The 22,206-nt window shown below is 38.9% G+C and overlaps 1 protein-coding gene and 1 non-coding gene across 3 annotated transcripts in view; both read right to left on the bottom strand.

Annotated features, from left to right (window-relative positions):
- Positions 1 to 22,206, bottom strand: part of PDZRN3 (PDZ domain containing ring finger 3) — a 245,759-nt gene that overhangs the window by 208,110 nt on the left and 15,443 nt on the right. The window contains exons 2-3 of one of the 2 annotated variants that reach the window (XM_016941491.3): positions 21,297 to 21,383; positions 15,065 to 15,172 (exon numbers count right to left, since the gene is read on the bottom strand). In XM_016941491.3, the coding sequence (XP_016796980.2) occupies positions 15,065 to 15,172; positions 21,297 to 21,383 (195 nt within the window). The remainder of the gene's footprint in view (positions 1 to 15,064; positions 15,173 to 21,296; positions 21,384 to 22,206) is intronic. The other variant, XM_054680801.1, reaches the window with a different exon arrangement.
- On the bottom strand, positions 6,649 to 6,711 carry LOC112208803 (U7 small nuclear RNA). The gene has a single exon (XR_002943361.1). It is a non-coding gene; the product is annotated as a U7 small nuclear RNA (small nuclear RNA).

Genomic DNA, 22,206 nt, shown 5'->3' on the forward strand with positions numbered 1-22,206 from the left:
TTACATTTGTGAGTGCTGCACTGGGTCACATATAAAATGTATTTCTTACTGTAGGTCAGTACCAAAAAAGTTTGCAGAATACTCTTTCAAAGAACAGTGTAGAATGAGTTGCTGTTTGAGTCAAACTTACATCTATGCTTAGGCCGCACGACGGACAAATGTACATACAGTAAATAGCTACAAATGTATAAAGATAGTATAGTTTTTCAGAATTGTATAAAAACAAACAAAAGTTTGTTTATCAAAGAGGGATTCCCCAATTTCTGGTCAGTAACATTAATATTTATCTTCCTGCCTCTGAAGTTTTAGCAGTGAAAGAATTCTTCCTCTCTATAGTGGATTCTAATCTCCAAGGACTCGTTCTTTCCTCAACCAACCAAACCAAAGCAGCCACATGAAGAGTTTAGCTTAGACTGGTACACGACAGCCCTGGGCATGCTGAAGTCAGGGAGCACTTCACTTTATTTTAGGTGACCCTGGGCTCTGCCATTAAAACGACCTTGAATGACATGATGTCATTCCACTGTCAATCTCTAACCCAAGTTATCCAAGTCACTCCATTGTCAATCTCTAACCCATCTGCTTACATCTAGAGCACAGAGTCAATCTGAGGCAAAAATGTTTGTTAACACTACTTGTTGTTTTAAAAAAATTTATCTCTTCTAAAAAAAAAAACCAAACAGGGATACATGTGCAGAACATGCAGGCTGTTTCATAGGTATATGTGTGCCATGGTGGTTTGCTGCACCTGTTGACCTGTCCTCTAAGTTCCCTCCCCTCACCCTCCACCCCTCAACAGGCCCTGGTGTGTGCTGTTCCTCTCTGTGTCCATGTGTTCTCAATATTCAACTCCTACTCACGAGCGAGAACGTGCAGTGTTTGGTTTTCTGTTCCTGTGTTAGTTTGCTGAGGATGATGGCTTCCAGCTTCATCCACATCCCTGCAAAGGACATGATCTCATTCCTTTTTATGGCTGCATAGTATTCCATGGTGTATATGTACCACATTTTCTTTGTCCAGGCTATCGTTGATGGGCATTTGGGTTGGTTCCACATCTTTACTATTGTAAACAGGTAACACCACTTTTAAAAATAAAGTTTATCCAAATGTAACATAAAGAAAGTGAACTCATCCTAAGTGTACATCTTGGTGTATTTCCACAGGTGAACATGCTCCTGAACCACTGCCCAGATCAGGAGCAGAATGGGACCAGCACCCTCAAAAGCCCTCCTCAGGCCTGTTTCCCACCACTGTCCTGACTTCTACTCCCACTAATTAGTTTTGCTCTTAGACAAAGAGAAAGCAAGGCTCAAAGACCAGAGTTTTCAGCTGTCTAGCTTAAATTGACTACCTCTACATGTTCAGTGTTTATTTTTACTCTTATCTTCTATTTACAACACATGACAATGACTTTCCATTTACAGTCATGACACACAGTTTCTTTTTAAAATAAAGTTAAAAGAATGTTGCTTTAAGAATAATGTTGAGCATTTAGCAAAACAGGTGGCACATATATAGCAAAGACTGAGCAGGTGGTGTATGACTGACTCAAGTCTGAGAAACACTTGTTTAGGTTTGATGATCGATGCAAAATGCTAAACAGGCTTCACTGACTATCCCTCACTCTGATTTTTCTCCGATGAAGGGGGACTCTTTCCACTGCCCTGTGATATATCAGAAGGACTGATTTCCTCTCTTGAATATTCATAAAACAGTTTAATGGCCATCCTCCCAGAAGATATGATTCTTTTTTTTTTGAGACGGAGTCTCGTTCTGTCCCCCAGGCTGGAGTGCAGTGGTGCAACCTCTGCTCACTGCAAGCTCCGCCTCCTGGGTTCACGCCATTCTCCTGCCTCAGCCTCCCAAGTAGCTGGGACACTTTTGGTTTGTATTTGTCACAAGCAACATGCTTAATCAAGACTGGAAGAAGCTGACTCAGAATGAAAGGAAGAACATTGAATTTCTCTCATCTATCTCTACTATTTTAAGTTTTAAAAGATCACCTAGAACTGGGATGGATTATTACAAAAGGCCACAAATGGCTCTTATTACTGAATCCTTTAATATTCCGATCATGACAAAAAGCAACGAACACTTGTTATCGGCTTAACTTTCAAACAAACTAAAGGAGAAAAGAAAAATGTTATTTAAATAGAAATAGCAATTTCCTTCCTTGTCCTTTTCCCTCTGAATCAGTGTAACTCCCTGTATGTTCTGTTAAATCTGCTAAGTTTAATAGATGAGAATCTCTGAATTTCACTTGTAAGATTTACTAAGTCTATCAAGCAAATCAACCTAAACTTACCTATAAATAGGCTTCACAAGTAATTAAGTCCCTGCATCAAAATAAAGATTTCCTTGTCACCACTTTACATAATACCATCTGCCCAAAGGATTCTCCTTTCATTTCTTACAAAGTATAAATGAAGATTATTAAACACAGACTATATACAAAACAGCTTAAAACTTCATCCAATTTGTCTTGGGTCTTCAAGTGACTTACACAAAATGAAGGCAAAATCTCATGAGTTACTAATGTGAAGCCAACAAAGTGCTTGTGTTCAGGCATAAATGTTCAGATTTATATATATATTCATATAGAGTCATACATATTCATATATATTTTACAAGCTCTTTAATGCTAAGCAATCTGAAAAATATTATTTGTCAAAACGCAGATTAGCTGGGCTCAGTGGCTCACGCATGTAATCCCAACACTTTGGGAGGCCAAGGCAGGTGGATCACTTGAGGTCAAAAGTTCAAGACCCTCCTGGAAAACATGGTGAAACCCCATCTCTACCAAAAATACAAAAATTAGTTGAGTGTGGTGACGGGCACCTGTAATCCCAGCTACTTGGGGGGCTGAGGCGCAAGAATCGCTTGAACCGGGGAAGCAGAGGTTATGGTGAGCTGAGATCGCACCACTGCACTCCAGCCTGGGTGACAAAGCAAGACTCTGTCTCAAAAAAAAAAAAAAAAAAGAAAGAGAATGAAAAAAGAAAAAACGCAGATTAAAAGACTGTAGCTAATAAAAGTTAAAGTGTTTTCTGGAACTTCATTAAAATGCAAATACCAAGGTTTAGGTAACAATTCTCTGAGAAAACAATTCCGTCTAACTTGGCACTTAGTGTCCTTCCTCTGGTTAGGTCTCTCTCTACTGGTTCACATACCAGAGGGAATTAGTCCTCTAGGTACTAAGATGCTAACTTGGGCATTTGAATGGAGAAATAATAAACGTCAACAACTTTGGTACCATCATCTAAAAAGAAAGTAGTTCTTTTTTCTAGTTTTCAAATTTACCTTGTAAAATTAAGATGTTGCTCTGTTGAGAGTATTAAAAAGTTTCAAGCTTTCAATAAAAATGATGAAATATTTTTTCTTGCTTGATTCTCTTGCTTCTACAAATTCCTGTATCACCAGCAATTCTATTCCAAGTCCCCCTCATACGTTAATATTATCTCACTCATGTTTCTTACAAGCACACTGACTTTTTCAGATATTTCAAAGAATGACACAAAGCATCAGAAATCCAATAATAATGCTGCAACAAAATCATACTTAATCCTATTTTACTTGAAGTTCTCCCTCTTCATTTAAACTAGAGTTTAGAACAAGTAATGAAAATATTAGTGATCCTTATGCAATTCCCATGCCCCATCAGATTCTAACACAGAAGCCATTATATGCATTCCTGAATGATCAAACTGATATTCTGTCAAGATAATACTTAGTATCAGTAAGGGTTTCTATATTCATCTTTATGTCTTATTGTATTTTTCAATTTTTCTACAATGGTGTATTACATTCATATCAAGACATAAATAGTTACCCTAAAAAGAAACTAAACTATTTCAATTTTAAGGGACATTTTTGCTAAAGAAAGATGAACTGTTCCTAATTTTAAGAAAATCCCAATATTACTGGTGAGTCAATATAAAAACAGAAATCTTAATGTTTTTGGCACTTTAAAAATAGCTGATATTGAACACACAATTGTTTGACTTTATTTTTGGAACTCTTATGTCAGCACATATGCAATGAATTACCATGTTGTTCACACTAAGATGTAAATTAAGAATTATTCCTGATTGATCAATTATTCTGATTTATATGGCCTTAGGAAGTGGCAGCTCTTAATGCAGATACAAAGGCTCACTAATATCAAAAAGAAATAAAAAACAAATTAAAATGGTCTACTCACAACTGTAATTTCAGGTTTATGAAACTGTGCCATATAGCCGTCATCAAAGTGTTGGCTTGCTGGAAGCCTCCTCCAGCCAGCCTCTAAAGACCCACAGGAAACAACACAGCATAGCTAACCACCTGGTGAGCATTTATTCCGGGGCCAAAATTACAGTATTCAGACACACAAAGAATATTTTCTTTATTATGGCAACTTTATCCACATTTTACAGAAGAAAGCAATGCTCAGAGATAAGAAGTTTCCCCAAGATCATGAAGCTAGCAAATGATAGAACTAGAATTCAAAAGTTGATCTGATTCCAGAGTCCTTGGCTCTTAACCTCTGCATATACTGGCTGCCCTTCTAATTAACTTGGTGTTATTTTCCTATAAACATAGGTCTCACATGTAAACTCCCTAGAGCCAGGGAGTTGATTATGTCCTAGTTCTCTGGGTATCCTGACCTATCTCATATTAGGCAGAACTCAGTGCACACCCAACAAGTGAACATATGTCTACTAATGGTTTCTCTTCCCCTGTTATCCTCTCTTATCCTAACAACTCACACAACATGAAGATTTTTTAACAAGTCACAACAATTATACAGATCATGCTATATAATTCATCCCCTACCCAATGTTTAAAATCAACACCTAACCAGTTTTTGGATATGGGTTGCATTTATCTGGCTAACAGATCCTCAAATCAATATGTCTGGAAACATATATCCATTTCCTAGCAACAATCATTCTATGAAAAGAACAAAAAAAACCTGTCTTTTTAAATTAGACTGTTGGCATCAATTTTGCTCCACCCTAGAGTGTCTCCAAATATTGAAAAATAAAAAATAAACATATTTAGTTCGTTTTAATGCTGACTTGCATTTTTTTTTTTTTTGAGGGGTGTGGGAGTGCCTAGGAAACCAAACACTCTTAGGCTTTGAGTTCTCCTGATCCCTGAAAGCTGTCAAATGACCCACTAGGGTTAGCAGGAAAGAAGGAAGTGATGAAAGAAGGAAATAAAGAGAATCAGAAGAGCCAAAAGGGCAGAGGGGAGTGCCACTCTCAGGAGAAAAGGGGTGAGACCCAGTTTCTATGCAGTTCACGTGGTCATCAAAATAGATTTAAACAGGGTAAGAGCCAGAGGTCTCCACTGAGCACTGTGGCACTTGGCATGGCAGACTCATTCCATACCAGCTGCTCTCCACCGTGAGGCTCAAAGTAATCATTAATCCTCATTAGAAGAAAGCAAGCTGCAGCAGCTACCCACCCTGGAGTACTCAGAGTTCCCAGTGAAAGTGGCATAATTGCAAATCAGTGCTTGCAGCTGCCATTCTGCCCTTGCGTCTTCCTATTTGCAATTACCATTGACAATTTCTGATTGTCAACACTCTTTCCGTCTGTTCATAGCACCCTGGTCTATAGGCACTGTGCTTAGTTTAGCTCAACAATGATGTCTGCCTACTGCTTTGAAGCGTTCCCCTAGTGCTCGCTCATGTTACATATACTTCACAGATTAGCATTTAAGTCAGCCCATCCCTAACACACCTTCCAAATTGAATAAAAATGCATCTGGCTCTTTTTGTGTTACAGCAACAGATGAAAAGACAAAAACTTCCTTAAAAAAAAAAAAACAGATAAGGTTACTGCTCTCAAAACCCCCATATTTAAAGATAAGTGTCTAGATATCACACGTAAAGATGACAATATAAAATATATTTGACCTGTATTATTGTCAAGAATTTGTTGTTTTGTTTTATGGTCCTCAGGAAATTACCTAAGATTTAATTTTTTGACCTAATCTTCACTCAAGAATTTAATGCGGACATTGGTTACTTCTAATTTATTCTTCATTTTAAAATGCTTTGTGGATTACCTAATTAAATCTTTTTATGAAAGGAAGACTTTGAGGGACAGATTTAAAACTTCTGTGGAGTCAGAACTCCCAAAAAAGTACATAATGTCAATACAAAGTAAACTCTAACACTGGCAGAGGATGGGAGAGACACTCTGCCAAAGAGAAGCACCCAATATCCTGACTGCAGGGTTTCAGCAGGAGACAGATGCCTCTGCGTTTCCATACCTGGTGCCATATGCTATGAGCTGGTAGAAATGAGAATGTTAAGTGACTTTTAAAAGGAAATATATAAGCAGGTATCCACTTTGTGATATTTAAAATCAAAAGACACTTTTAAATTACCAAGTTTTTAATTCTTACTGTTTACTGAAATAAATATATATACACACACACACACACACACACACACACACACACACACACTTTGGAGAACTCCAACATTACAGAAACGTGGCTTTACTTAAAGTTCCCCCTAATCCCATCAAACAAAATAACTACAATAACTATAAACTGTTCATTAGCTCAGAGCATTTTTCCCCTGCAAAGACTAATATAAATGCCTTAAAAATAAACAAATTGCATCATACCATGTTTTATTTTTTTGTTTCTACTGGTTTTTCTAGTAAAAAGTGAAAAACCTGCTAGCTAAATTCTGCAAGAGTTGTAGCACTCCATACTGTCCACTCTTCACCTAAGTTTTATATTTATCTGACTAGTATAAAGTGATGTATGTTAGAAAGATATTCACTGAAAGGCTAGTTTTGATAGGAAAATAAGGAAAATAATGACAGTAATAAATATAACAAAGCCCATATACCACACAATAAGCTATGCACAGTCATTAGAAAGAAATTAATACATAATATATTGTTTAAGGCAACCATGGACTAAAGGGGGGCTATTTGTTTTTAATTGGTCACCTTGTTAATTCTGGAAAGTATGTCTCCATGAAATAGTTTAAGATTTTCTCAATAATTCTATAGCAGCTCCACATTCTTGCTGATATACATAAACAAGAAGAAAACAGATCTCAGAAAAGTTTTTGTTAACTTCTATATTTGGCTTTAAGTTCTCGTATCCTGTACAAAAATTTTAACTTGAAATAACAATTCTCCACCTTTGTACTTAATTGCAAAAATCCTTTACCTACATTGTTTCCTTGGTCCACCCAGACAGCATGACAGGTAGGAAAGACAAGCAGTAAATACTCCTCCCATTCTAGAGATGAAGACTCAACATTTAGAATCCCAACACCAGAGTGAATACCTGGGTGGAGACTTAAACCTGGGTCTCCTGATTTAAATCTTAATGGTTCTTTCCATTTCAACATGTTCCTTCTAATAGTAAGGAGATCAGCTGCATTTCAGAGAAGTCTTACCTAACTGTGTTAGAGTCTTCTGTTGCTGTAGTAAAGACTATTAAGGTAAAGCAAAAGTGATAAAAGTGGCTAAATCGGGAAATAAGAGAGGGGAAAATATGATATTCACTTTATTTTACAAGTGGAGACTAAAAAGATGGAGATGTACTGACTTATTGAGAGTGCAGCTATGCTAGTGAAAAGACAGTCATTACTACCAAATGACAATGCAATAGTTCCAAAAACATCATTTAAGTGAGTCTATCCAGAGATAGCAAATATACAGCAAAAAGTCACCCTTCTCCTTGTTTATGTGCCCATGACAAACATCAATAAATGATCACAATGCTCATCTCCACTCAATCCAGGAACGTCCTCAGAATTTTTTGACACCATAATCCAAGGTGATGTCATTGTCGTTATGTATACTGAAATTGATATATAAGAAGAAACTCTAGCTTCTACCTTTGGAAACGGAGAGTTGGAGTCCATTACTAATAACTGATCTCTAAAATCTGCTTACTTTTGCAGCTAACAAAGAATCTTCTCAACGCAGCTTGAATTATATCAAGTTTCTTTAATCAAAACAGAATATTTGGGTAACCAAGAAAACAGAGATTTCAAATAACATGAATAGGTTTTACTTCTTAAGTGGATAACTGCTATCAAACTTTTCATACTCCTCTGCTGAATATGGTAAATGGGGATCAGTCCCTGTGAAGGAGAGGAGTATAGCCTCATGTGTTTATTTCTAACATTAACCAAAAATGGATTATGCATATCTGTGCGTGTTTAGCAAAATAAGTTTCCTGTGTATAGTTAAGCAAGAAATATCAAGTCTTTCTCAAAGAAATGAAAGAAAATGAAAAAATATATAATTACAAAATCATTTGGTTTACAGCATATTTTTTCTCCAAAACCAAACCAAAAATTAAAACACTTTAAACAATTTTCACTGATAGTTTTTTAATTCACTGATAACATCTAAGCAAAGATCACAGATTTAATTCAAAGGAAAAAAGCACGTGGATCAGTATTTTAAAAAGGACTCCTCTAGGAATTACAAACTGGATTACAAACTGACTTGGACTGAAATTAGAGGTATTGATATAGGCATAGTTTCCAAGATATACAGATGGATGAATGCAGAAAGACAGATGTATATGTTATTATCGTGGTGCATGTGTACATGTGTTTATATTTCATATTTACATTTTCTAGCTCTATCTGCTGAAGGTGCCTAGAAGCAATGAAATCTCAATCATAATGAGCACCCTAGCACCCATATTTTGGTTTCTAAACACTATTCTCCACTAAATGAAGCTAGAGGTCCTTGAAAAAAATGCACATGTCAGAAGTGGAGCAAGGACAGAAGATTAACCTGGAGTATCTTGTGCCAGGAAGTAGGAAAGTGCTCAAAACATGATGGGAACATGTCAAAATAACACAGCTTAAAAGCTTGAAAGAGCTCCATTGGGCCAAAACTTGGATAATGTGACCACCAAATTATAAAAACTCATGAGTCCATATTGACAGAGGAAGAGACAGACAGATAAACAGATTAAATAGGGGAAAAAGGAATACTACTTCTTATAGTAGAAAGTCAACTAATGTGGAAGGATTGGAGTTAGAAAAATCACCATTTGTCAATCATCACAATAACAGATTCAACCAAACACAGTCAATGGATGATAAAACCAGTGTGTGACAGTTTGAGGAGTAGCAAGACATTGACATAGCCTCAAAGCATCTAGCTACAGGATAACTATTGATTATAAAGAAGAAAATGGTAACTTTATAGTGGAGACAGAGAGATACGACTTTAACCAAGTGGTTCAAGTTAACATAAAGGGACAACTTCACCTCATGTGAGACCTGTCATTATGTACTGAGAAGGACACGCTATCACTTCTGTGGTATCCTTGCCCAAAACGTATGACCTGGATCCATCCATGAGGAAACTTCAAACAGAAATTAAAGGACAGTCCAGAAAAGATCTGGTTTGGAGTCTTTAAAAATATCAATGGTATGGAAGACAAAAACTGAGCAATTGTTATAAAGTAAAGGAAACTAAATAAATATGAAAATGGAATACAACCCATGACAGTGGTTTTATTTTGCTATAAAGGGCATCATAGGGACCATTAGCAAGATCAGAATAAATTCTGAAGATTAGATAACAGTTTCGTACCAACATGAATTTCCTGGTTTAGATTACCATACTGTTACATATGAGAATGTCTTATTCCTAAAAAGTTCACACTGATGAATTTAGTGATAAAGAGTAGAGGAAGAAAAGAATAAAGTAAATGTAGTCGATGTTAATATTTGGGGAATCTGGGTTAACGGTGTACAGAAATCCAAGTCTACAAGTCTGAAATTATGTCGAAACCAAACATTTTTTAAAGGGGAGTCTTCTATTACTTTATTTTTAAATAAATACTCCAGCTTAATTCACATTCCATTTTGCAACTTTAGTGGGTCTCAGAACAGTATCTTCTCACCTAATAATAACAAGCAGTGAAATCTCACTTTGTTCCACCAAGTAGCCTGACTCTGGGAGGGAAAGCATTGCTAATCCTTTCTAGCTGACCCTGTAACAAACCTTGTTAGCAATGACAGTCCAACTAAACCAAAAATAAACAAAAAAAGAGAATGACCGGTTTACACAAAAGCCTTTGAGGTTCCACAGCTTCTGTAATCATATCCTCGAGTCTTCAAATCATAACACTTGCAAGATGAATGCATATTTACAGAAGATTGTACGAAATAATGGTTATTGGGAATAGAGGGCTTAAGTCTCCCACTTTCATTGGATCCAGGGAATCAAGATTGCTAGCTCAAAGCAGAACAGCATTTAACCCACACAATCGCTACACAGACTCATTTATCACCAAAGGCAAGCCTGTAACACAAAAATGAGCTTGGTTCTCCAAGCCATATGGCTTGAAGACTGGCAAGAAATATAGATGTGGACGGCCTCTACAAGTCTTTGAGAAAGAATTTCAGTGGAGTTGCATCAGAGGAGTGTTTAACTTATAGGCAAGCCATGACCAAAAAAAAAAAAAAGATGAAGAGAGAAATAATATATTGAACAGCACATGCCTCAAAGTGAATTTGCTGGTTTCTTAGTAGGCCTCAGTTTCTCGGTGTTTTCTCAGTGTGAGCATTTTGTCACATGAGGTATTCACAGAACAATCCAAAAACTCCATATGACAGTCAACTGAGAAACAGTGAGGTGATCCAATGCTGTGCAAAACCAGCTGGCTGGACTTACGAAGAGATGGTATGTTCTCCACGTGTCACCTCCCTAAGAGAATTTTGAGGGTAATATTGATCTTATGTGATTTTTCACATTTTTGCCTTCTCCTAAATAACTTTCAGTAGAGTAAGATTGGCCTAAAGTAGACTCCAGAGTCCACAGAGAAAGGTGGTGTGTTTGTGGATGAGGAAATCTGCCTCAGTTGGATAACCCACACTTTGGGCACTGGGAAAATTTTTCCAAAGTTCTCAAACTATTTGAAAGAATATGAGCATAGTTCCTTTAAGAAATCTGGTGATATTAAAGTATAGGAACCTTGCATTGTCTTTAAAATATAGTTCAGACAGTAGGCTCAGAGGCAGAAAAACAAAAGGCACTGAGATATTTACAGTTTCGAATGAATATTAAAGACATCAGGGAGAAATTAAATTTAGTTTTCTAACTGCAATAAGTATATGCAATCAAAGGTGGGGTCAGAAGTTGTAAAAAGGACCAGGACAGCTCACAGGTAAGAGGAGTGCAGGGAAGTCACAAAAAAATCAGAAGCCCATACTGAGTAAGTCAGAACTTGCTGAATCCTAGTACCAAATATGAGATGGAATAGGTATGACCAAAGTCTGCCCAACAAGCCCAGGGCAGATGGACACACAGGATTCCAGGGGACAGCATGGGCCCTGCAGCCATGTGGGCTGGAAGGGCACTTCATCTAAGGGGGCCCCAGATTCCCAGCCACAGCCCAAGGACAGGCCAGCTCAGGCTTTCTTATCAGGCCTTGGGAGCACTCGTGTAGGGAACCCAAATAGGGGACATCATGTAGGCAGTCTAGCTGGAAGAAAGGGATGTTGACATCTCTGTCCCTGAGCAACTCAATTCCTATCTCAAGGTTTTGGAATAAGTCAAACCTCTACCTCAGTGATTGTCCCTGATGTCCCTGTCACTCCCCAGTGGGAATTTCAGCAATCTGCAGGGGCATTTTTCACCATCACAACAATAGGGGTATGTGCCAGAGATGACACGAAGAATCTCCTGCAATGAAGAATGGTTCTGCCTCCAGCACAACTATCACATATCCCACCAGACAGTCATGAAGATAAAATAACAAGCTTTTTATAATTACCTGAACATAGACCTAGCTCTGTTTTACATATAAACACAACAGAGTTTTTGGCAGTTTAAACGTACACACATTGTACACCCACGTCCACAGCAGCATTATTCAAGACAACCAAAAGGTTGAAGCAACCCAAGTGTCCATCACTGGGTGAATGAATGGACAAAATGTGGTAAATACAGACAACAGAATGTTATTTAGCCTTAAAGAGGAAGAAAATTATAACATGCTACAACATGTACGAACCTTGAGGACATTATGCTAACTGAAATAAGCCAGTCACAAAAGGCAAATACTACATGATTCCGTTTATAAATCAAATTCCTAGAGACAGAAAGTGGAATGGTGGTTTCTAGGAGTTGAGGTGGGGAGGGAGTTAGTATTTAGTGAGTGCAGAGTTTCAGTCGAGGAAGATGAAAAAGTTCTGGAGATGGATGGTGGTACTGGTTCTGCAACATAAATCAATGTAGTTTATGCCACTGCACTGTCACTTAAAATGGTTAAAATGGTAAATTCTGTTACGTATATTTTGCCACATGTATGTCTTGCCATATATACATATACACACACGGACATTTCAAGAAATGCAACTCTTGTATAAATCAAAGCAACACTGTAGTTGCCTGTGTCAGAATTTAACCATGACCTGTTCACTACCATGGAAATTCACATCCTGTACGGCAAGGCCATTCATGGCGCCTGGGCCACCAGCAGATGCCTCTTTTATCTGGCAGCATCTGCAGCCACATAAGGTGCATCCCAGTGAGTCTACACAGATGTGAGAGCATCTGACAGTGCCATGGTATCTAATGTCACTGTGCCAGAACACTGGCATATTGATATATTTTATTATAAATTATCTTCCTTTGATTTTCTTTTATGCAACAGCCTATATATTTTTACAATTATTTGTGTATGTATGCATATAAATGTTACTTGTAAATTTCATTTCACCACAGTATTGGTGGAATTCCAAAATATTTCTTATAAAAAAACAGGGAGGAGCTGGGCTGGCACCGATGTGGGTAAGAGCCGCTGCTCTGGTCTCAGAGAACAGATACCATTAAGAGCAGAGGAACTCTGCAGCAAAGAAAAGACTCAATTAGTATCTCTGGATTTAATAATACCCCTTTGCAAGAATTAAGGGTCTTACGGTGAAGATCTGGTGGTGGTTTGCCCATTCCCCTGAAAAAGAAGACATTTGGTGGAAAACTAGAGACTTTGACTCTTCTTAGTAATGAAACACACACACACACACACACACACACACTCTCTCTCTCTCTCTCTCTCTCTCTCTCTCTCTCTCTCAAAATAATCACATTTATGCCTCCTGGTAATAAACTCAGACGCAGATGAGGTAAACCAGAGAACATATTTTCAGTCATGGGAATCACTGTATCATGTCAAAAGAGATTAGAATTTGACTGCAAAAGGCACAGTGTGTCAATTGCAATTATACATATATCGTTTCTCTATTGTGGTCATCCTTCTTTCCATCTCAACACTACATGATTAATATTTTACATACTGTCCAAAATAGGAATGTGACTTACCAGAAACCGTACTGAACATTTCAAATACAGATCATCCTTTGCCAAGAGAAAATCCTGCCCAGCTGTAGATTTCTCATTTGCAAAACATAAGAGCAATGAAATTCCATTACTTAGAGAAACTGGCTGTTCCACCAAACCCTTGGCAACGGAAGCTGTACTTATCTTTTTGAACAATAGTCTCAGAAAATGTATTCACTCTCAAAAAAGACAGTAAGTAACGCATTTGAGCTCTTAAGAAAGCACTCTTGCCCAAGCAAATTCCTGTTAGGGAAAATCCAGTCTCCTGACCTGGGAAGTACAAAGACTGACTCTAAACCATGCAGCAAAAAAAGCTCCAAGTTTAAGAACCCTTCAAACATTCAAAGGGGATGCAACAATATTAATAATGTCCTTAAAACAAAATCAAGTATCATTTTAGCATGTAAGTTAGCACATCACACTCCCTCCGAGGAGCGAGCCTTACACCCTAACTAGTTCAGTTTGCTTTCCCTGTGAGATTTAACTGTGTATTTTCCTGAGGATTACAAATTATCCTGAAGCATACTGCACATTGCAGAATGTGTCCAGATGAGACTGGAAATGCAAGACTTTGTTCTCTGTCTTGCTGAGGCTCCTTTCCCCAGGAGAAGCCTGTGGCCACATTCCAGTGAGTGATGTGAACTTCACTTATGGCTTAGCTCGTGGTCCTAGCTCCCACTCAGTCCGAAATTTTGAAATAGGCCATGAAAATACTCAGGAAATACAGACATGATAAAAATGCATGTGGAAAACAAACACCCACTGGTATCGGTGCTGTTTTTCTGGTTCCTTCTATTTGCACTATATTACGGCTGTGGCCCATGGGTGAATTTCTTGTGGGGTCTGGCATATCATCGTGGATTCTCAAATTTACTTTTTGCCTAATAGGAAAGCCAATCAATTTAGCCCATATGTGTATCCATCCAAAGAGCTATGAAAATGGTCAAAACACCAGTAAAAAATTACTCATTTATATCAAACTTTGCAGCAAGAGCCCATATGAGAAGGCAACAAATCATTCTCTCCCTTTTAGTGACTCAGAGCATCCTAGAACACTGCAACCCTGTTACAAAGTGTTGTCTGGTGGGGCTGAGAGATCCACTTCCCCCACATGAGTCTACAAACCTGCTGTATAAAAGTTTGAAATGATGAATGACGAACTGAAAATGGAGTAAGTGATGATATGTGAACCCTAATATCAACCTCTGCCTGCAAATCCCTGGGCAATCAGGTTGTACAACTAACAACAGGCAAAGACGACAAACGTAACAGAGAGAACAATGCATTTGTAGAAATAAGTGTGTGCTGTGTGAGCTCTGAGGACATTAGAATGACTCCAAAGCTGACACAATTGTACCCTGGTAATCAATATGAACAGGGTGCACAATTTGTACAACAGGGATCGTTCATCTGGTTCTAACATCCAACTCTTCAACGGTTTTCGCGCGCAACTGTAACTGATGCATACGAAACAGATTGAGGTCCACATGAAAAAAGCCAAATTGTGAACATTCCACTCATAATCTGGCTTTTCTACATTTAACAAAAATTTAACACCAAGGCAATCAACACTCAATCTGGTCCCACACAATGGGAAAAGTGTGACTCCCGCTCAACCATCTACCACTTTAGGCCTCCCTCCCCAGTCAAACATCTTGCTTTGAGCTAGACGAAGACGGGATGGCATTTAGCCTATTCAAAGACACTGGCCAGTATTCACATACCTCAATAATCCTGTCATGAATTTGCAGGCCTCCTTCCTTGGCTGCAGGCCCACTGTCAACTATCTTGGATACAAAGATTCCTTCACTGGATGATCCATCGTGGTTATCCTTTGGGTTAAAAAAAAAACATGCATGAATGCTAGGCATTAAGTTGAGCATGAAAGTAAACCTTGCACTCTTAAAACAGTAATTGACTCTTGCTGTGTCAAAAGTGGCAATAGGGTAAAAGGTATTTGTTTCTCCTAATTTCTGTTTTAAACTAAAATACACACACAGTAAAATATTTCAAACCACACCAAAGGACATAAAATGATGCATCCCTGCCATCTCCAACCCATTGTCCTTCCCCCGCCTATGGTAGCTATTTGACTTTATGCATCCTTTTGAAAACATTTTAACACATCATATTCCTAAATATGCATTTGTTCCTTTTTGCATACAAATGCGATTATGCTAGTCTGACTCTTATGCCCTTGCCTCTCTCATTTAACTCTAAAAATCATGAAGATCTTCTGCTACCAATTCCCCGTGTCTGCCTTACTTCTTAAAGTGACTGAACAGTATCCAACATGAGGCTAATAAACACTGTTTTCATTTGCTGCGATTAAACAATGCTGTGATAATACTCTCCTACTTGTATTTTAAGTTATCTTTGCTATTATAGTTCTAGGGCAAATCCCTAACAATGGAACTGTTGGGTAAAAGGATATGTACATTTCAAAGATATTGCCAAATGGCTTTTCAGAGAGTTTATACTTATTGTTCATTAGACAGAGTGTTTTCCCACATCCTCATTTGCACAGAATGTTATTAAACTTGTAAATATCTAATAATTTGACTGTGAAAACAGATATTTTGTTTTTGTTCCGATGCACTACCATCACTCTAGTCCTAATAAATTCTGATCTCCGACCTCCTTGAATCTCTTTAGATCTTTGAATTAAATGTCAGAACTAAAACTTTCTGGGAACGAAGACAGCTCACTGTTCAAACTCCTTCCTTTCCTTAAAATCAAAAGGCTCCAACAAGCTCATAAAAAACCCTCACAGCTTGTTCACGAACTTCTTTTCAAACAGCACTGCAATGAATTCTCTCCAAGTGTATGGATTAAATTTCTAGTGATTAACAGATGGATTTATAAATTAAATGGCACAAGCATGTGATATTTCCAAACAAAATCATTTGAAATGTAAGCTCAGAATGTTCCACAAAAACTCCAAAATCTAGTCATGGTAAATTCCTTGCCGTATGTCATTAGAAGATTTATTTCAATAACAATTACTCTGAATACAAATACATAAAAATTCCATTTGTTAAAAATAACTCTGCAAATAAAACATTTTCCGCTTTAAACAGCAAAAAACAAAACCAAAAAACAATCCCTATATCCTAAAGGGGGAAGGAAACGACTTCAAGTGTGATTCAGTCTACCCCTTCAAATGCAACAGCAATAACTAAGCTTGGAAAAATGTACATTTCTCAGTCCTTCTCTCCTTCCTTCTTCACACTTCCCCAAACACACACACACACACACACACACACACACAGAGTAAAATGTTATATGATTCACCAAAAGAAACCAAAATCACAACCTAAAATGAGCATTAAGTGTTTTTCCTGACATTTATCCCCACATGACAAAGATATGTCTCTAACTGGCATCTGGATTCCATCAACGCTCTTCCAAGAGAAGGGTCAGGGAGCCTGTGGGTGCTGTGTAGGATCATCTATCCTCAAAAGGCATCCCTGCCTAGCATCACAGTGCTTTGCATAGACCTCCTGCACACTAACCCTTTACCATCTGAATACCTCTGTGCCTCCTTCCTCTCTCACGGCAGCCTTACTGAGGCACTAGTCTGAACACATCTGTGTAGCTCCCTACATGCACACCTGAAATATATGTATAAAGCTGCACAGCAGCTTCCTTTACTGAGCACAAACTAGGTACCAGGTACATAGTGAGTGCTCTATGTGCACTGTTTAATCCTCACAATAACCACAAGTGATAAGTACTATTATTACCCATTCCACAGGTGAAAAACCTGAGACTGAGAGAGGTTCGGTAACTCATCCAAGGTCACACAGCTAAAAAGTGGTACAGCTCAGTTTCAAACTGAGGCGAAGCGGATCCTCTTGCACATTACATGCTCTGTGTGCAATATTGTCTCCCACTGAGAAAACTCAAAACACACAGGAATTCAGAAGTCCAACATTTCAGGCTATGGAATATTCCACTAGATGAACTTGAAGAGTCTCAATGGACCACAAAAGATTTATGAACAAGCTTGAGTTCCCTAAGAGGTGATGTCAATATATCAAATGAAAAGAGATCTGTGTTTACTCTGATTTAACCACTTTGCATTTCTTGGCTGGAGAGAAAGAGGGAGATAGGGGATAGGATTTTGGCTTTCGTTTGTTTTGCAAAATACCACACTGCACATAAGTAATAACTCTTAAGGAGTACTAGAAAGTTCAAGCAAAAATCAGAGAGGAAGAAGCAAGAACAAACACCAGCAGTTACATTAAATTGAGACAGTGGTGAGGGGTGGGGAAGGATGCAAAAAGCACATAAAGCAGGCCAGGCATGGCAGCTCACACCTGCAATCCCAGCGCTTTGGGAGGCCGAGGCTGATGGATCGCCTGAGCTCAGGAATTCAAGACCAGCCTGAACAACATGGTGAAACCCCATCTCTACCAATACAAAAAATTAGCCGAGCATTTATGGTCCCAGCTACTTGGGAGGCTGAGGTGGGAGGATGGCTTGAGCCTGGGAGGCAGAGGTTGCAGTGAGCCAAGATTGTGCCATTGCACTCCAACCTGGGTGACAGAGTGAGACCCCCGTCTCAAAAAAAAAAAAAAGCTAGATTTTTCTCTTAAAAGGCATCTCTTTATTCTTAGTTTGTTTGGCTCCTCTCCTAAGAGAGTTAGTTACAGCTATTTATCAAGGTGAACTAATATGACTTGGAATTTATTTTGTTTTGCTGCCTTGAGTAAGAGAGAAATGAAAGGGGACTGTTTTCATAGCAAGGGTACCTAACAATAAAGTACACTTCCCAAAGGCTTAAGTGAGAGGTTTGATACAACAGACTAGCTGCTGTTTCTTTAGGGTTATGAGGACTAACAAATGAATGATATGATTTTGCTAAGAGTATTGCATACTGATCATGCAATGAAAAGCCTTATGTCAGAGCTATGGCTGGGCTATTTCACAACCCAACCAAGCATCCAACACAGGAATTCCTTGGGAAACACAGACATCATTTGTACTGTATTCTTCTAGTAACTAACAATGTGTGTGCATTGTTGCTCATCTTGGCTTTTTAGCATGTACTCAATGACCTGCCAGATTTTCCAGGCAACAGTGCAGAATACATTCAGGTTTCATGATGCTATTTCTGCTAATCAGGGCAAATTTTGAAAAACTATATGGCAAACACATGCACATGGAATTAAATTTTCCTCTGGGGACCATGCAGGCAGTTCTTGCAAAAAGACCACATAAATTCAAAATACTAATGCAAGCTACAAAATCAGGTCTGGCTTGTACTTAAAGCACCTTTTGTAAAAAAGAAAAAGAAAATAACTTAAACATGCTCTTTGATAAGCACAGGGAAGAACTGTATTCCAGTGGGGTTGGAATGTCATTTTGCACCTGGTGAGTGTGGAAACTGAACACCATCTTCACTGGCTTTAACACAGTAGGTTTCCCAACAATCACTTGGCCACAGGCCTCTCCATTTTGAGCAATTTCCAACATTAGGCTTTGGTGTGGTTTAGACCTGGGGCAGGGAATAGGTCTTCTTGGTTTGGGTTCTTTTGTTTGCTATAGCTTGTGAAACACCTAATTGTGAAGTGAATCTTAATTTACTAAAGTTGTTTCTCTAAACTGGTAACAAAGGGTGGAGGAATAATTATGAGTGTAAACAAGGAACAGCCAACTCATCTGTGCTAAATGGCAAAACATGTTCTTGATGGTAAGTTGTAGAACATGGGCTCATGTTCTGACCCACGGGCTCAAGTCTGACCCTGCTGCTTCCTGGAGCCAAATGTCTAGATATTTGAGTGCAGTTTGCTCCCTCAGTCCCTCCGAAGGCCAGAGAGTACGGAGGACCCCTGGCAGCAAGGACTAAATCAGAACAGCACATGATGACATGCAGCCTGGGATCTCAGACAAATGGTAAAAGGAAAAAATAAAAATATATCAACCTCACGCGGTTCTATAGTTTTTTAAGAATTCCACGGAGAGAATGCAAGAAATACAACCATGTGATGACATCCCTGGGGCTCAATAAAGTGGGAATTATCCCTGTCCCCATCTACCTTCATATTTACAATTTAGTCTCACCATTTAAAATGTTCTTTTTTATATGTATGTTTGATAAGACAGATAATGTTCCTCATTTTAACAACTGCAAACACATAATTAAGTTGTTGTTTCTTATAATAAGCCATTGTTTGTTTCTTTTTGAAACTGCGGAATGGGCTAAAAGCAAAGGGAATTTAATCATAAATCTCTTTGTGTCACTCCCTTCAACTGAAGCCATGTGTTGGCCACTCCCGCCCTAGGTAATTTAAATCCCAGACTCAAGACTTAGGCCCTTTGGGGTCAAGCCCTTGTTTTCTTCACCAGGCCTCTTTCTGACCACTTCCCTGCCCATCCCTCAACTCTTTCCACACTCTGCTTACTTGCAGCTCCCCCAGTTCCCAACTCTGTTCCTGCTCCAGGCCTTGTATGAGCGCCAATCCCCACCCCTGCAAAACCCCAGCGTCCAACCACTTTCTTCTAGCTCAGGGGTCTTCACAGGTGAATGCGTGTAACACAATGCATTGGAATGGCAGGAGAACATACTTCACATTTTATTCATAGTCATATTTTAATTTCATTATTTAAAATACTCCCTTTTGTACGTAACTTTTTATAAGGCACATAATGTATTCGTTTGGTACTGTGTACACATTATATATACAAATAAAATATGGTCCTCTGATCTAGCAAACTCCTGTTCAACCTTCTGAACTCAGCTCCAACGGCCCCTCCCCAGGACACCTCCTCCCGCAGGGTTAACTCATCCCAGGGCATCATTAGCTGTGGGCAGGCACAGAGTACATCAATGAGAGCAGTGCTATGCGCTCCCAACTCATCAGTCTCTCCATCTGGAGGTGAGCTCCATGAGGGCAGGGCACACACTATTCCTATCTGGATGGCTGGCATCTTCTCGTCCTTTAGGTTTCTGTTTACTACTATCTCCTCTTGTCTTTCCTGATAACCCAAGCTAATGATACCCTTTGCTTCTTGGCTGGTATCTGCCATGTACCATCCTCCCATTTTTTTTCCTTCATCATACTTCTTCCAATCCAATCTCTAATTATTGTATTCACTTGTCTCTTGTCTGACATCCCCACCAGGACTCAATGACCACAGGGCCTCAGTCTTTCTGGCCTCCATTGTATCTCCTGGCCCTTAGCAAACAGCCTATGTTCAATACTTATTTGTTGAATGAAAGATTTTTGTTTTCTTTTCCTTTAACTACTTTCCTTTTAAGCTAATAAACAAGGAGATGGTCAGGAAAAGAAAAGGGTAAAGGATGGGACATATTCAGATAATCCCCCTTGAAGTGTGAGATTCTGAAACACATCCACTGCTACTCTCTGGAGCCCGTTCTTTGAACATTTTCCCCATAATTAAACTGGCAGATTTGAATTCGGCCTCTTCTTTCTAGAGGAGGCTCTGCTGATTAATGTGGTGGTCAAAGAGCTGCAGTGGGAAGAGAAAGCAAAGGGATGCAGTCACCCACAAATTAGAGAATTGTCTCTGACTAATGAACAGTTGACAGAGCAGAATTCAAGATCAGGCTTCCAGTCTGGAGCCCACACTCCAGCTCGGTCTAGGACGGTGGCCGGTTACCCAGTTCCAACTGCACACATCTCAGGCAACTTCATTCAGCCCAACTGCTATACAAACAGAAATGTACCCCCTAACAAAAAAAGAAATGCACCCCCAAAACCAAACAGTTTAAATTAGCTGTTATATTACTAGGCCAATGCCGTTTTAGGAGACTACGCAATAAAAATCCCTAAGTGTGAAGATGTTAGACAGCCAATGAACTCTCTAATGACAGAGAGCAGAATGAAGTGAGCAACGTTTCCTGCTCCTCACTGTCCCCTTCAAACCTTGACCTCTCTTTCCAGCTACACCAGGAAAAGGAAAAACACATTTTAGTAATTAACATACCACACTCGGCCGGCCACCAATAATATTGAATCCCAGGGAGCCGGAGTCCCGATGCAGGACAAGAGTCAGACTTTTGGTTTCTTCGCCCTGCAGGTAACAAATGAGATCAAACTTTTATTTACCAACAGGGAATAGATGGTAGGAATTTTCCTTCTATCTAAGTGTACACAAGGACTACTCAGCTAATCATTACAAATCCTGTTATCTCTTGGGAAGTTTAACCAAGGAAACTTCTGGAACCCAATCTGAAACTCTGTCTTGTGTTTAAGAGCTTATAAACATTTCTAGATACCATCTAACCCTGGAATGACCACCTAAGAATGTCTGGAGATGTCCAGACATGCCCAATGAACATTTTCTATGAATGACACCTTGGTCTGCAAATGCATCTTTCTTTTGACCGGCCCATCGTACGCAGGCTGTCTAGACGGCTACTTTCTGTTTGTTTCTCAACTATTCTCAACAGCAGCATTCATGTCATGTCATGAAAGGTTCAAATGGCAATCCTTTCGGAAGTGTGAGTGCATGCATGGCCCATCAATAGCCATCTCTGTTTGGGAGACTTGGGGAAAAATAGTGCATGAAAAGTGAGATGCAAACACACACAGAAAACAAAAAATCCTGAATCTTACTGAAAAGGGGGAGGGGGCATTTTCACAAAGTAATTACTGTCCAATCCACACGAGACGCAGAGCTGTTTAACAGAAAGCACTCTGTTTAAGGCTGGTCAATGTGACCTTTAAATCAAAAAAGTAGAAGTGACCCAGGCAGGTCACAGAGCATAGTGTTCGACAGTCAAAGGCAACAGAGATGCCAGGGAGAGTGTTCTCAACTAACACTCTCAAGTGACAGCAGACAGATAAAAATAGATTTAACCTTATGTGAAAACTGTCACGTAATATTCTTTGAC

Source organism: Pan troglodytes, chromosome 2 (assembly GCF_028858775.2).
Source record: "Pan troglodytes isolate AG18354 chromosome 2, NHGRI_mPanTro3-v2.0_pri, whole genome shotgun sequence".
Classification (NCBI taxonomy): domain Eukaryota; kingdom Metazoa; phylum Chordata; class Mammalia; order Primates; family Hominidae; genus Pan; species Pan troglodytes.